This window comes from Cyprinus carpio, chromosome B17, assembly GCF_018340385.1.
Source record: "Cyprinus carpio isolate SPL01 chromosome B17, ASM1834038v1, whole genome shotgun sequence".
In the NCBI taxonomy this organism is placed as follows: domain Eukaryota; kingdom Metazoa; phylum Chordata; class Actinopteri; order Cypriniformes; family Cyprinidae; genus Cyprinus; species Cyprinus carpio.
Window position 1 is genome coordinate 7,118,680 of NC_056613.1, and position 13,990 is coordinate 7,132,669.

The window sequence follows — 13,990 nt, forward strand, 5'->3', positions numbered from 1 at the left end:
GTAAGACTAAGCCCATACAAGCTTCACTCTCATTTTATGAGCACCTTTTTTTCAGTGTATACATTCTCAACACCTCCCTAAAGACATGTTTATGGTAATACAGAAGTTTAAAGCTCTCAGTAAAAGACTCCTGCAGCCGTAATGATTCCATTGTCTGCACCGGTGTGCAGCGCGTCTGGCCGATAATATCGCATGACCATCATTCAAGTGTAGATGCACTGATGTTGCTTCAGAACGGTGGCTCTTTGAGTGATGGAAAGTCTGTAATTAAATCAGCAGGAAGTCTCTGGCTCCATGGCTCTTGTGTTCATGTTCTCTCCATTGATCTGTATCAGTATCTGGATGGCTTCTGTAACGGCTGCTGCAGCTGAGGTGCTCTTGGTAGTGCTTGTCTGTGATATGGTGCTCTGAGAGAAATCAAATGGCCTTGGTTTGCCATAAGCTATTTTAAAATCAAAGTGTGTCTGTTTTGAATGTTAAAATACTTTTAAATATGCAGACAAGTGAGTAAAGCATTTGCAAACTGATTTGTCTCTATGACACTACACATTACTCAATTTGTATTTGCAGCTCAGCCCAACATAGGGACACTGGCTCAACCAATAGCTTGTTTTTGGAGGTGGGGTTATCTGTTTGATCGACCAATGGCAGATAGGGATGTGTTCTGGAAACCTGTTTGAAGACAAGCATTTTTAGTACTTTAATCTCATAGACATTTTACACTTTTGACTTAAGCCCGAAAGCAACCACTTAGCAACCACCTAGAACACCCTAGCAACACATTTAAGAACATTCAGTAAAACACCTCTACAACTAGTTGGCAAAAACAGCTAGTTAAGCTCATCTTTGCAGTTCTGTACTGCAGATGTTTTTTATTATTATTATTATTACTGAATTAGGTTAAGATCTATTTTGGGGATATAATTAGTTTTGGGGATTATAATTAGATTTAATTATGAAACATTTTAATTGGCTAGTTATAAAATCATAGGCTAGTGATGGTGCTTTGAGAGAAATCAAATTGCCTGAAGGTCTGCTATACATTATTTTAAAGTCAAATGTGTAGTTTTTCAATGTTAAAATAATTTCTAATATGCAGAGACATCTAAAGCATCTGCAGATTGATTTGCCTCCATGGTGCTATCAAAACATTACTCAATATATTGACACTGGCTCAACCTGTGGCATAAGTTTGGAGGCAGAGTTTTCTGTTTGACTGACCAATGGCAGACTGGGAAGGGTTTGGGAAACCCATTTGAAGTCAAACAATATTGGTACTTCAATATCACAGGGATTTTGCACTTTTAACTTGAGCCTATATGCAACAACACCCTAGCAACCACACAACCACAGCAACACATTAAAAACACCCAATCAAAACAAAGCTAGTTTTTCTGTTTGATTGTTAGTTTTTTGCAATTCTGTATTGTAAATGTATTAAATAACTTACATGGGTTATTTTAATTACTGAATAAGTTGAGGAACTGAATTAGTTTTAATTTAATTAATTTTAAATATACACCTCTCTAGCTTGCCTCCTAATCTAGTTTTCCTTAACCTGGCATTGTATATTATGAAGTTTTTTTTTTGTTGTTGTTGATTGCTTCTAGTTTCACTAGCAATTTGTCCTTAAAAATCATATTAATTATTTAATGTACACACATGAAACTGGACAAGAACCCTATTGGTCTGTTTTAATAAACATGTTCTTGTGTATAATAATAATAATAATAATAATAATAATAATAATAATAATAATAATAATAATAATAATAATGTTAAAGCCAATTTTTTTCTCTCTCCTTTTTCTGTCCATGTACAGTCATTAAAGACAAACAGACTGTATTTCCATGATTTGTATCTTTCACTCACTGTAAAGATCCATGGTTTAGTCACGTGAACTAGTATATCAGCTTTCTGCAGGCATTTTTGTGCTCCCAGCCTCCCTATTTCCCGCAAGCTTCATTCAATACCTGCTGTCTCTCTGCTTCCCTTTTCATGCAGGTTATTGAGCTTATTAAAGATGCCTGCAGCATTTTTAAGCAGTAACAGGAGACACATTATAGAATTACAATTGTCACAAGTGCTTTGTCCATACCATCATTTCATTAAACGTGTGCACCATATTGACAAGCCACGCCAATAAGCCTTGTTTGCTAATTTTCTTTCTTTTTTTCTGCTTTGTGGTCTGTTTTGATATAACATTTAAATGCTCATGGTGCAGGTACATGGATGCGACTTGGGATCATTGGAAGGTGTTTTTGTCTCATGTTTCTTTCTGTACACTCATATCCAGCAGGTATCTATTAAAAATTACTTAAAAACATTTGAAAAGATGATTAATTGTTTTGTTTAGACACTTAAGAAAATCAATAAAAGAAGGAAGAGAGACTGCTGTTGAGTATGTCTGAGTATGCATTTTGCACACCCTGTCCTTAGAAGAAGTCAAGACCAGAAACTAAGGGGTCAAGGTTGTGCTGGTTAGCATGACTTAGTTAACCCTTGTGATGAGTAATACTGTATACTTAAAATAAACTTAATGTATAATAATTTTTGGTAAGGTATGTAATTAGATGTATGAATTTTAAAATTTGTTTTTGACAAGAAATCATTTATGTAATTAAATGTATTATTTTTATCAATTTGTTAAGGGGTCATGATGTTACTGTGGTAACAAACAAAAACTGAAGTAGCTCTTTAGGAATTATCCTTAGAAATGGTTTAGTAAGGGTTTGAACAGTGGCAGGCACCTTTTCATTTCAACCTTGACAGTCTTGTCTAACCAGACAGTGTTAGGTTTTCATATTCAACAAATCTAAGATCACAGAACCAGTTTGTAAACTTGACATTTATCCTGCTAAACAGCTTTTCCTAGACGGATACGGACATCATTGCTCCGCCGCGCCCTCGTTAAACGCCGCGCCACGTCATATTCCACGCACGCAGACAGAGGGAGGAGGGAGCGATAATAGCAAGCTGAGAAGCCCCGCCCTTTATTTGATCTATATTTGAGCTGATTGGTCAGAGGTACTTCGAGCCAGTCTGTGATTGGACAATTGAGACGTCGTTAATAACAGGACCAAACACAGCAAACAGTGATTGGATGAATCGTGCAGGAGGAAAAATAATAACGCAGGAGGAAGTGTGTATGTCATGCTGGAACACTGAAGATCTGTCTAACTGGATTCATTCAAGCGGTCAATATCCATATGTCTCCGTAAGTAAATGACAAATTGATCTTAGATAGGCTACAATACAATCTGATCGCGAGCTCTGTTGACATTTGATTGAACATAAGGATGGTATTTTGGGAATTAAAAGATTGAGAATGGAGGTTGATTTCGTCCCCAGGGAACAGCAGATTGAAATATTAAAATATTAAATGAATCTAATCAGTTCCTGGACGTAATATTGTGAACTTTGCCATAATTATTAAGGGCTGCCATAAACTGCTTTGAGATTATTTTGTGCTCTTTACTTGAATAGACTAACTGGACGTTGTACTAATGTCATACTTTTGGATATTTGGTTTGTAATAATGACACACCTCGAAAGATCTGTGTCTGGTGTTATTTTGGTATCATCGAGATACAGTTATAGTTTTTGTTAATAAATGTATTCATTTGTATATTTATTTTGTAGTTTTTTTTAATTGTTATTAGTTTTATTCGGATATAGTTTTAATAATTTTCATTTCAGTATTTTTTTTAATTTACTAATTTAAATTAAACTTTAATATTTTAATAAAGTTGAACTAAATGAAAATGAAAAATCTTTCCTTGGCAGCTAGCTGAATTAAAATTAGTTTTTTAAATATATATTTTATTATTATAGTATTTTTATTTTACTACAGTCAATGTTTATTTCAAGTAACAAAAAAGTTTTTTTATGGTTTAAGTTTTAGTTAGTTATAATAATGTACTATGTCAACAGAAGTTAGACTTTGAATTGTATATGTTTAAATGATCAAAGTCCAAATAAATTGTTGCCATTTCACATTTATTTCCAGGGATTCATGAACGATGATAAATTTGTATACAGTAAAATGTAATTTGATTATAGGGCCTCTGGAATGCTGCTCGACGAAACTCCCCTGTTTGATCCTTCTCTGCTCCAAGAGCTGGACTGGAGCAGCAACACCGTCTCCTTTGCGCCCCCTATTTCTCCCTCTCAGCCCGGAGAAGGTCTGGTCCTCCGTCCTCTCTGTACTGCTGACCTAGACAGAGGTACTGGTTACCATTCAGCACTCTACCCACTCATGTTCAGTTCTTCAAACAGTCCTGATAAACCTATGTTGGTCTTATGCCTTTGTAGGCTTCTATAAGGTCTTATCACAGCTCACAGTGGCTGGGGATGTTACAGAAGAACAGTTCAAAGGTACTGTATGTCCCTAATGCAAAACACCCCACATTTATTCATCTCACAGTATAAGATACTCACTTTTTGTTTGTTTTTTTTAGCTAATTTTGAACATATGAAGAAATCTGGAGACTATTATGTGATAGTGGTGGAAGACACAAACCTTGGACAAATTGTTGCCACGGCAACACTCATCATAGAGCACAAATATATCCATGCTTGTGCAAAGGTAATTGACTTAATATTTAATTATCCGATTTTAAATACATATTTTGCAATTTGCTATTTTCTGTATTTTATATTTTCAATTTTATATATATATATATATATATATATATATATATATATATATATATATATATATATATATATATATATATATATATATATATTTTATATTTATTATTATTTATTTTTATTGTCCCGGCAGAGGGGGCGTGTGGAAGAAGTGGTTGTGAGTGACGTATGCAGAGGGAAACAGCTGGGAAAACTGTGAGTTTGGTTTTTAGAAACACTTTTAAAAGTTTTAATCATGAGTTTCAGATAGTATATATTCATGAATACTGTATTTTCTTTCAAAATATCAGTACCGAAACTAAGTACCTTGAACACAGTACTTTTGTTTTTGTGTTTTAGGTTGGTATCAACATTGACTCTCCTCAGTAAAAAATTGCAGTGCTACAAAGTAACACTGGAGTGTGCGCCGAAAAATGTGGAGTTTTATAAGAAGTTTGGCTACTCCGCTTCAGATGAGACTTACATGCAGTGCCGGTTCTTTGACTGAATCCGAAAGAATCTTGAACATCACTGAATGTTTGCTTTAGAACTCTTAATCTGTTCTATTGTCTGAGATCGGACTACCTCGAACTTGCACCTTTTTTAGCCAGCAAAAAAAAAAGAAAAACTTGATAATTTGGTGACAAGTTATGTCACAATAACAAATATTTTGAAATGAGCATTTTGAATTCACTACAACCCAGAACAATGTGCATATTCATGAACGTTTCTAAATGTCCGAAGTCAACATCAAGCACTTGCTTTGAAAGTTATTTAGTTTTCTATTTAAAACGCTTCACATAACTTGCTATAGAAACAGAATACAGTTCAAATCATATACTGAATGTGTGGTTTACATTGTCAGCCACAAGAAGAAACACTGTGGCCTGTCTGAGAGAAAAGACGAAACATTTTGTTTGTATAGAAGAAGGGCTTGCATACTTGAATGTTTTTTAATGTAAAGATTTCTATAAATTTTTTTAAGAGGGAAAACAACCCATTTTGTTTCCAAATACACTCTTTACAAAACTGTTTGAGGCATATTTCCCTCTTTTTTTACTTAAGATGTTAATGATGTGCTTTATTCTCTTTAAAATACCAAAACTCAATTCACATTTCTCATTCTCGAAGTGAGTTCTACCTATGAAAGCCGTATTGAAATGGTTTGAACTTATTGGACTTTCTCTTGCAGGTACTCGTCTTCAACACAGATTAGAAATAGAATGAAGGTTTACATTTATTTATTATGCTCATGTATTTTCTCAATTTTGGCTTCAGTCTTAGCCACTGGTGATAATCATTAGTTATGTGTAAAACCTAGATGAAGGGAAATAAATTATTTTAAAATACATCCTGGTGCAATGAAAGCATATCTTTGTAAACTAAATGCCTTTATTTTTGTACTTTCACTGATAGCCGGGATTCAAATGCTTTTCTCATCTGTCAATCAACAGCTAAACATGTGGCAGTGATGTTATTTGTGCTTTTATAACGGTTATATTTTAAAATTGATGTAAGAAACCATTGAATGACAAATGTTACATTAAAAATCAGTGATAAATCTCACGTTTATATATGTATTTCAGTGAAACTGGATTATCGTTCTAAATCTATCCACACCCAACAGTCCTGTCATAAACACTCATATCTTTACACCAGGGATTGATAACACTGAAAACACAAGATATAAAGTAGCCATCTTTTATTGAGCAGTGGGATGTTAATTTTATGGCATAGGCATCTTTCCTTATCTCAGTCTGAATTCATTTCCCCATTTTCATCCTACCATTTCATTTCTACGGCAGTGACAGTCCCTTTCTTTGATCCCCTCCCAACCCAAATAACAGTAATTCAAGTATCAAAAGTGCATTATTGCAATACTGTCCCGCTGCAAATGCAAAATGCTTTAAATACTATAAAACTGCAAAATATTTCAGTGCATATAGCTCAAAAAGGAAAAAGAAAAACATCAAATCTTCCTCAGCTCCAAGGGTCACGAGGAGCAGTCTCTCCCTCCCAACCCCTGTACAAATATTTACATTTTTAATCCCAATAAAAATGTAAAAAGAAAAGTCCACTGTGGTAAAGCACTTTTTTTAAAGTAAAGCCTATCAATTTTGTGCTGCTGTAACTTGCATACTCCCGAAATCTTCATCCTCTTCTAGTGTTCGCTTTCGACTTCCTGTAGGGAAAGACAGATTAATATTACGAACGGCCACAGTATGTATAATGACCCTAGTTTCATCATACATTACTAAAGTAGAAATTACAGCTCTCACTTAGTACAATTAAGCCAGTTATTTATCATCATAAATTTTAATTTACATTTATTCATCTAGCAGAAACTTTTATCCGAAGTGACTAACAAATGAGTTACTAACATAACCATTAATCAAATGGAGCCAAGAACAAAAGCAGATCAACAATGCAAAAAATTTAAAATTGACCATAAGAGAACAACCTAGAAGCGAGAGATACAATTCTGCACTATTTCATCAAGATAAAAAAATAAATAAAAAAAATTGTTGCTACAAGTGATTTGAGGCATTACAACATTATAACACATTATGTATATTTTGAAAATCGCAAAATATTTAACAATATTATTAAATTGTGTTTTTAAAGATTACTTTTGACGGCAAAGGAAATCTCAATGAGCAAATACACTTAAATATACAATATTGATAATTAAAAAAAGAAAGAAAGAAAAAAAACCTTCAGCTGATAACTGATGTATGGTACCCATATACTATGCATCACTATTAGAAGCGATTAATATATTCACAAACTGACTGTTTGGCCATAAAAGAATGTTCTCTTACCTGGCATCCCAGCTTGGATGGAGAAAGACCTGCCCAACTGAATGGGTGACATCATCTTGATGGTAAGCTTTGCCAGATATATTGCTTCATATTCCTTGACGAAAATAGAAAGAACAAACATTTATTATGTATACATGTATATAAAGCAGCTATAGCACTTAATGCTGAGATTACTTTAAAATCATACTTGTAGCTGATGAACAAAGCCTACATTGGGATTAATGCAAAATCGTCTCTCCTGTACATGACTAAACGCATCCCTGTAAGAAAGTAAATATATCTGCACAATCTGCAAAATTCCAAGGCAAACCATATTATTATGTATTAATATTTTTGGACATGCATTAACTGTTTCTCCACTAATAATATTACCTGTATTTCACACCAAATGTCTCCATAAGGTAGGCAATAACTAAGGCAGCGCTGGGAGAAAAAAAAAAAAAGATATCTGATTTAATTATATAAAATTAAATCAAGAGATTTGAGATATTATTTTATAAATTATAAAAAAAAAAAATTAAAAAAAAAAAAGAGACGGTTAAAAAAAACGTTAATACAAGATGATTATGGACTTTAGTTTAAGCATACCTTCTTGATATCCCTGCATTTCCATGAACAAGTACCTTTCCTGCAACACAAAAATGTGCAAGACATTACACAAATTGGATGAGATACAATAAGTAAATAAAATTAATGTTAAAGAAAATGATAATAAAATTTTCTTTTAAAGGAAATTGATTTTTTATTCATTATTTGAAAGGAGATTGTTTTTAACTTAGTATTAGAAAAGAGAGATTGATATGTTTAAACATTCATTACCCCCCGTCTCTAAACATCCATCAATAAATTCTTTAGTCTATAAAGAGAAAAACAGGTTAGCATAATTAGATAAAAGAATCAAACACCAAATAATGTATTAACAACATAAAATTTATAAAAACAAATAAAAAATAATAAAAAAAAGGTTAGCTTACCATTGGGAAATATCTTATAATATTTTCCACTGGGTTATCTGCTATATCTAAAACAAGGTACCTATATATAGAAGTAAAAAAGTAAATTAGCTGTTAGAAATAGTGGAGCTTTATACTGAAGTGCCACATAGAACAAACCAGAAATCAAAATACCTAAATTTATGGGGAAAGTTTGGCTTTATAAAGTTGGCCTCAATGTCTTGTCTGACACACACAATGTGAGTTATCCCCTGCTTCTCCAGCATTGAGAGCTGAAAGAGAAGATGAATTATTACAGGAAACCCCAGGCATAGATAGCTTTCATCAAGATGCCCAAGAACAGATAATCTCTACAGTACCTTACTCTTCATAGCAGCTGAATAGGGGCCAAGAAACAAGCCCGGGAGGATTTCCTAAATCATTCCATCAGACAGTTTGAGTAAAAGTGATCATTTGTTCAGAATGAGGTAAGAAATGTCTATTAAGATTTTTTGACTCAACAAATATAATGTATAAAAAAAAAAAAAATCTCACAATTGAAAAAAAATGTCTACTGAAATTTGTACTAACACAACAATGTACAAGTATTTACTGTACCACAAATACTATATCAGTACAAATAATGTGCAAAGTTTGTTTATTATCACTCACCTGCATCTCTCTTCTCATTGGATATGCCCAGTCCTGAAGAAATGAGATTACAAAATCTGATTTTCAGTTTTAACAAGCATTCTTCCAGTAACAGTATTACCTCATCTATAGAATCACAAACTGCAGCACAACACAGGAATAAACCCCCTTGTTATCAGCATCTACCTACATATGATCAAGACTAGACCAATAATTGGTTTGAAAGACATTTATAAACAATATTTACTCTTTCTTTTTCCACTTAATCACTTCTGTATTATTACTGTTCAACTTCGACCAAAACAGAGTATGAAAGTAATAATGGACTGTAATCGTGTGGATTATTGTGATGTTTTTATCAGCTGTTTGGACTCTCATTCTGACGACACCCATTCACTGCAGAGGATCCGTTGGTAAGCAAGTGACGTAATACTACATTTCTCCAAATCTGTTCTGATTAAGAAACAAACTCATCTACATATTTGATGACCTGAGTGTGAGTAAATTATCAGCAAATTTAAATTTTTGGAAGAACTATTCCTGTAAGTTAAAAGTCTTGGGCGTGGGGACTAAATTGTCAACCAAATGGATTAAAATATTTTTAGCTGACTATACTCAATATTAGTATTGTAAAGCATGTTAGTGATTTATTTGCAAACAAGTCTAAAAGCATAAATAAAACCAAATAAAATCGGCTATGCATAGAAATTATCGGATTATTCACATTTTATCCCCAGTATCATAATAAATACTACCCATACTACTTTTCCTGACTGTGCTTGTTGTCTTTTGCAATGTGATATGCATGACTTTGACTTCTGAGTTGTTGTTTTTCCAGTACACTGCTACTGGATGCACATGCTAACTGCTCAGAGCAACAAGTTAATTAAAGAGCTTTATTATATATTAAATATATCACCTCAAACGGCTGTATTTATTCATGCTTTTACACACACTAGTCAAACATGTACTGCTGTGAAACAGACAGACTGAAGAATGGCTGTAATCCAGCAGTTGTTAGCACTGCGCTAATGTGTTTATAACATACCAGCTGCTCTTCTTTGGCGGCGGGCAGGGACGGGAACTGGAGTTTATTCCCTTCGTCCATGCTGCGAGCGGTATTCCAGCTTTCAGTACGTTCACGTCCCCTTTGTTGGATTGAATATAAAGACGAATTAAGTGCAAATAAAGTAGAGTTTGTGGAGGAGCTCCGCACTCACGCACGCCATGCTGCGTCCAGCCAGGGCGGTCACGTGACACGACAGCGACTTACGTCGGCCAGGGGCGGCGTCACGGGAGTTTTAATAGTTTTCTTTAATGCACATAGGCCTATATATTTTCCGAATATTAAATTAATAACAATTAAAAAAAAAAAAGTTTTTAGCTTGTCCCTCAAAATATTGTCCACTCTGTTATATTCGACTACAGCCCCTTTAAAAGAAAGTTGGAAAAAGGAAATTACATTTTATCAAACAGCTGATATCATTTCCTTGGAGGGAAAACAACTGGAAAAGGTGAGTGAGAGCCTCTGTTTTGTTAATTGTCTGTTTTTACTTATTTTATATTTCCAGTCTTCCAGTATTACATATTGCAATTAGATAATTCCAATTTTACATATTCATAAATCTTTCAAATTATTGTTCATTTGTTCCTAACAGCGTGGACATTTTTGGTCCTCCTCATTTAATTTGGCTCATATAATTGCTTAAATGTAGGCCTATATACCCGAAGTTGTATATTATATATTTATATAGCCTGCCAAAATTATTTTTCATGTTTTACAGCTCCCTTGCATGACTAGACAAGATTTCATTTAAAAAAAAAAAATTGAATGAAAAAAAACATTTTTTAAGTGTTATGATGTCTAAAAGACACCGAATCCCAGCAATGACCTATACTGGTATTTCTTTCAGGAAATAGAAACCTAGTTGTTCTAGCCACAAAATGTTGATATCTCTTTTTATTGATCATTCAACTCTACATTAATCCTATACATCAAAAATACAACTTTCATTCATTCATTTGGCTGTTTGCATAATTTAACCAATTCAACCACTGGTATTTGTTTTAGGAAATACATATATAACTTTTTATGCATCATTCTACATTATTATTTTCATTGTTGCTGCTGTTTTATACAGTATTTACAAGGAAGAAGATTACAAAGTGAGGTCCGGCTCACAATTTGTACAAACTTGGGATGCCAGCGATTTCAACACTGGCAATTATAGTCTTATCTATCTTCGGTGGGTGTCGATGAGTCTGTCTGGACACTCTCCGGGCTCTCAGCATGATACATCAAGTAATTCAGTCTCTCATTCCTGAGCACCGGAGACAGTCCAGTTTCCAGGTCTTCATCTTCATCTTCACACTAGTGCAGACCTCCTCTTCTAAAGAAACCAGCACATACAGTTACTATAAGAGGTCAAACCTGTGCACAGATGTAACTGAGTAAATCTTATAATTTATTCTGTTTTATAGAAAGAAATTAAGATCATACCATCTTCTTGGTAGGCTTGGTTCACATGACCTGCTGCTCTTTGTTTGCTCTTTTATCCGCCTCATAATCTCTCAGTTTACTCAGGGCTTCCTCAAGGTCCTGAAAGTTTGGCCTCTTAGTTGGTTCTTTGCTCCAGCAGCTCATCATCAGATTATACCTTTCTGGGTCTGTGTAGCTTCTTACAGACAGCAGACAGTTCCTTGCAGCAATGTCCCTGTGCATGTTAAATATACTGTAGTTTAATTTAGATGCATTAACATTTACGCATGTCGCAGGCACTTTTATCCAAAGCGATTTACACTGCATTCAAGGTGTACATTTCATGTGTTAACGCATTCCCTGGGAATCAAAGACATGACACTGACATTGTGAGCATTAGCATGAGCACATCTTTACCTAACAAAGTGCATCCTTTCTAAATAAGCACATCCTGATTAAACTGGCTGGATAGCAACAAACACAAAACACAGCATGATTAATCTGCTCCAAAGTCATAGTAAAGGCTTTTTTTTTTTTGTTACATCATACTTCTATTTGAAATAAATGCTGCCCCTTTGAACTTTCTGTTCTTCAAAGAGTCCTGAAAACATTGTATCACGGTTTTTGCAAAAATATTAAGCAGCACAACTGTTTTCAGTGTTGATAATAAAAAGAAATGTTTCTTGAGCAGCAAATCAAAATGATTTCTGAAGGATCATGTGACACTGAAGACTGGAGTAATGATGCTGAATCATTTTAAAATATATTTAATAATACTGTATTTTTGATCAAATAAATGCAGCCTTGCTAATATGAGACTTCTTTCAAAGACATTAAATACTCTCACTGAACCCAAACTTTTGAAAATAAATAAATACTAGTTCACAGCAGAGCACACTTTATTTTCTCCCACAACACTAATTAACAACAAACCCCATGACACACATTGTCATTTGCTTTAGGCCAGGGGGCCTCATCATCATTTGTTTTGCCCCATTGTTCCCTATTATAATCATATTTTTAGTGTGATGCTGAGAGCAAACATGCCTTTTACCTCATCAGATAGGCTTCTTTTAAGAATTCAGTTTTCTCATAGTCACTGGCATTTTTTCGCAGTGTTTCTGAAGTGATAGGTTTGTGAAACATTTTGTAATCACAGTCTGTAACTGCTGAAACAGCACATAGGTAGTCACTGTGGAAGTATATGAGAAATCATGTTAGTGTACAGACTTTATATGTATGTACCTTGACAGCCACTCTCATCTCTGGAACAACTTCAGTGATTTGGCTGCCAACTGTTACTCCTTCATAAACGTCTCCAAAAGCACCACAACCCAACGACTTCTGAAGCTCAGACAGTCTCTAGGAAACACAGGAAGTGACTCAATCTCTCCATGGGCGGGTATGTTACTGGGAAATGTGGGAAAGTTGTTTAAATATCAACATATTTTGTGATTTATGGATGCAACAAAATCACACTGAAATGAAGCCTTAGTTTGTAAGCAATGTTCCTGTGTACCTGATAGCACAGCGGGTACTCCCAAGACCAACTAAACCTCGAATATACTCCAACTCTACATCTGGATGGACGTGTGCACCTCTTTGTGTAACCATCCCATGATCCTTTTTCTTATGGTGTATTTGCCAAACTACTTCAAAACAGCAGGGGAAGCAAATGTTGTGCTTTCAAATCCTCTCATTAGTTTTAATATGAGGATGAAACAGACTTCTACAAAAGGAACTGTGTCATTTGTGTACTTACTAACTGCGGGGAAGATGAGAATAATCAGTTTAATATAGGCAGCGATCGATACAATCACAATAATCAATGTCATGTCAGCGTCTAATGAAGTACCTGCTGGGTGACAACCAGAGAGCAATTAAAGGAATAGTTCAGCTAGAAAAGAAAATATGCTGAAAATGTACTCACCCTCAACCATCCAAGATGTAGATGAGTTCATCGATGAGTACATAGACTTCATCTGAACAGATTTGGAGAAATTACATAACTTGCTCACCAATGTATCTTCTGCAGTAAATGGGTGCCGTCAGAATGAGAGTCCAAACAGCTGATAAAAACATCACAATAACCCACAAGTAATCCACATGACTCCAGTCCATCAATGAACATCTCGTGAAGTGAAAAGCTACGTGTTTGTATGTAAAAATCCATAATTGGTATGTTATATATTTTAAACCATATAGTTTCTGGCCAAAATATGAGTCCATCATTCATGGCGATGCATTGAAAAAGTCCATCAACTTTTGCCCTCTTACATCAAAATCCTCAGACATTTTTGTTTAGAACTGTTTTGGACTGTTTACTTTGCTTGTAAACAGTGCTGGATCTGTACATTTTTCTCTCTTGATTCAGACAACACAACCTTTTCACTGGAGGAAAAACTATTATGTATTACTTGATGTTTTTTTCAGCTTTTCGGACTCTCATTCTGACGGCACCCATTCACTGC

At 34.4% G+C, this 13,990-nt stretch overlaps 2 protein-coding genes across 3 annotated transcripts; one reads left to right on the top strand and one right to left on the bottom strand.

The window, feature by feature from the left end:
* Window positions 1–3,075: 3,075 nt before the first annotated feature.
* On the top strand, window positions 3,076–6,201 carry LOC109106896 (glucosamine 6-phosphate N-acetyltransferase-like). Its single transcript, XM_042741952.1, has 6 exons — window positions 3,076–3,217; window positions 4,063–4,226; window positions 4,315–4,377; window positions 4,461–4,588; window positions 4,790–4,851; window positions 4,996–6,201. The coding sequence occupies exons 1-6, from the start codon at window positions 3,210–3,212 to the stop codon at window positions 5,141–5,143; spliced, it is 573 nt and encodes a 190-aa protein (XP_042597886.1). The 5' UTR covers window positions 3,076–3,209; the 3' UTR covers window positions 5,144–6,201.
* Window positions 6,202–6,735: 534 nt separating this feature from the next.
* On the bottom strand, window positions 6,736–10,312 carry LOC109106894 (serine/threonine/tyrosine-interacting protein A-like). 2 transcript variants are annotated; one of them, XM_042741951.1, is made up of 11 exons: window positions 10,089–10,312; window positions 9,062–9,094; window positions 8,770–8,823; window positions 8,585–8,682; window positions 8,432–8,492; window positions 8,277–8,313; window positions 8,046–8,085; window positions 7,830–7,880; window positions 7,669–7,717; window positions 7,458–7,551; window positions 6,736–6,817 (listed from the first exon to the last, which is right to left on the bottom strand). In XM_042741951.1, exons 1-11 carry the CDS (start codon window positions 10,146–10,148, stop codon window positions 6,747–6,749), a joined length of 648 nt encoding a protein of 215 aa, XP_042597885.1. In that variant the 5' UTR covers window positions 10,149–10,312; the 3' UTR covers window positions 6,736–6,746. The 2 variants fall into 2 exon arrangements, with proteins under 2 accessions (XP_042597885.1, XP_042597884.1); XM_042741950.1 differs by having other exon boundaries at window positions 7,645–7,717; window positions 10,089–10,311.
* Between the last annotated feature and the right edge of the window lie 3,678 nt (window positions 10,313–13,990).

Coding starts and splice junctions, on each gene's coding strand:
- LOC109106896 (XM_042741952.1), top strand. Junction 4,589..4,789: donor ATATCCATGCTTGTGCAAAG/GTAATTGACTTA, acceptor TTGTCCCGGCAG/AGGGGGCGTGTGGAAGAAGT. Junction 4,852..4,995: donor GGGAAACAGCTGGGAAAACT/GTGAGTTTGGTT, acceptor TTTGTGTTTTAG/GTTGGTATCAACATTGACTC.
- LOC109106894 (XM_042741950.1), bottom strand. CDS start 10,148: ATGGACGAAGGGAATAAACTCCAGTTCCCGTCCCTGCCCGCCGCCAAA. Junction 8,493..8,584: donor AACTTTCCCCATAAATTTAG/GTATTTTGATTT, acceptor TTCTATATATAG/GTACCTTGTTTTAGATATAG. Junction 6,818..7,457: donor CATCCAAGCTGGGATGCCAG/GTAAGAGAACAT, acceptor CTTTCCCTACAG/GAAGTCGAAAGCGAACACTA.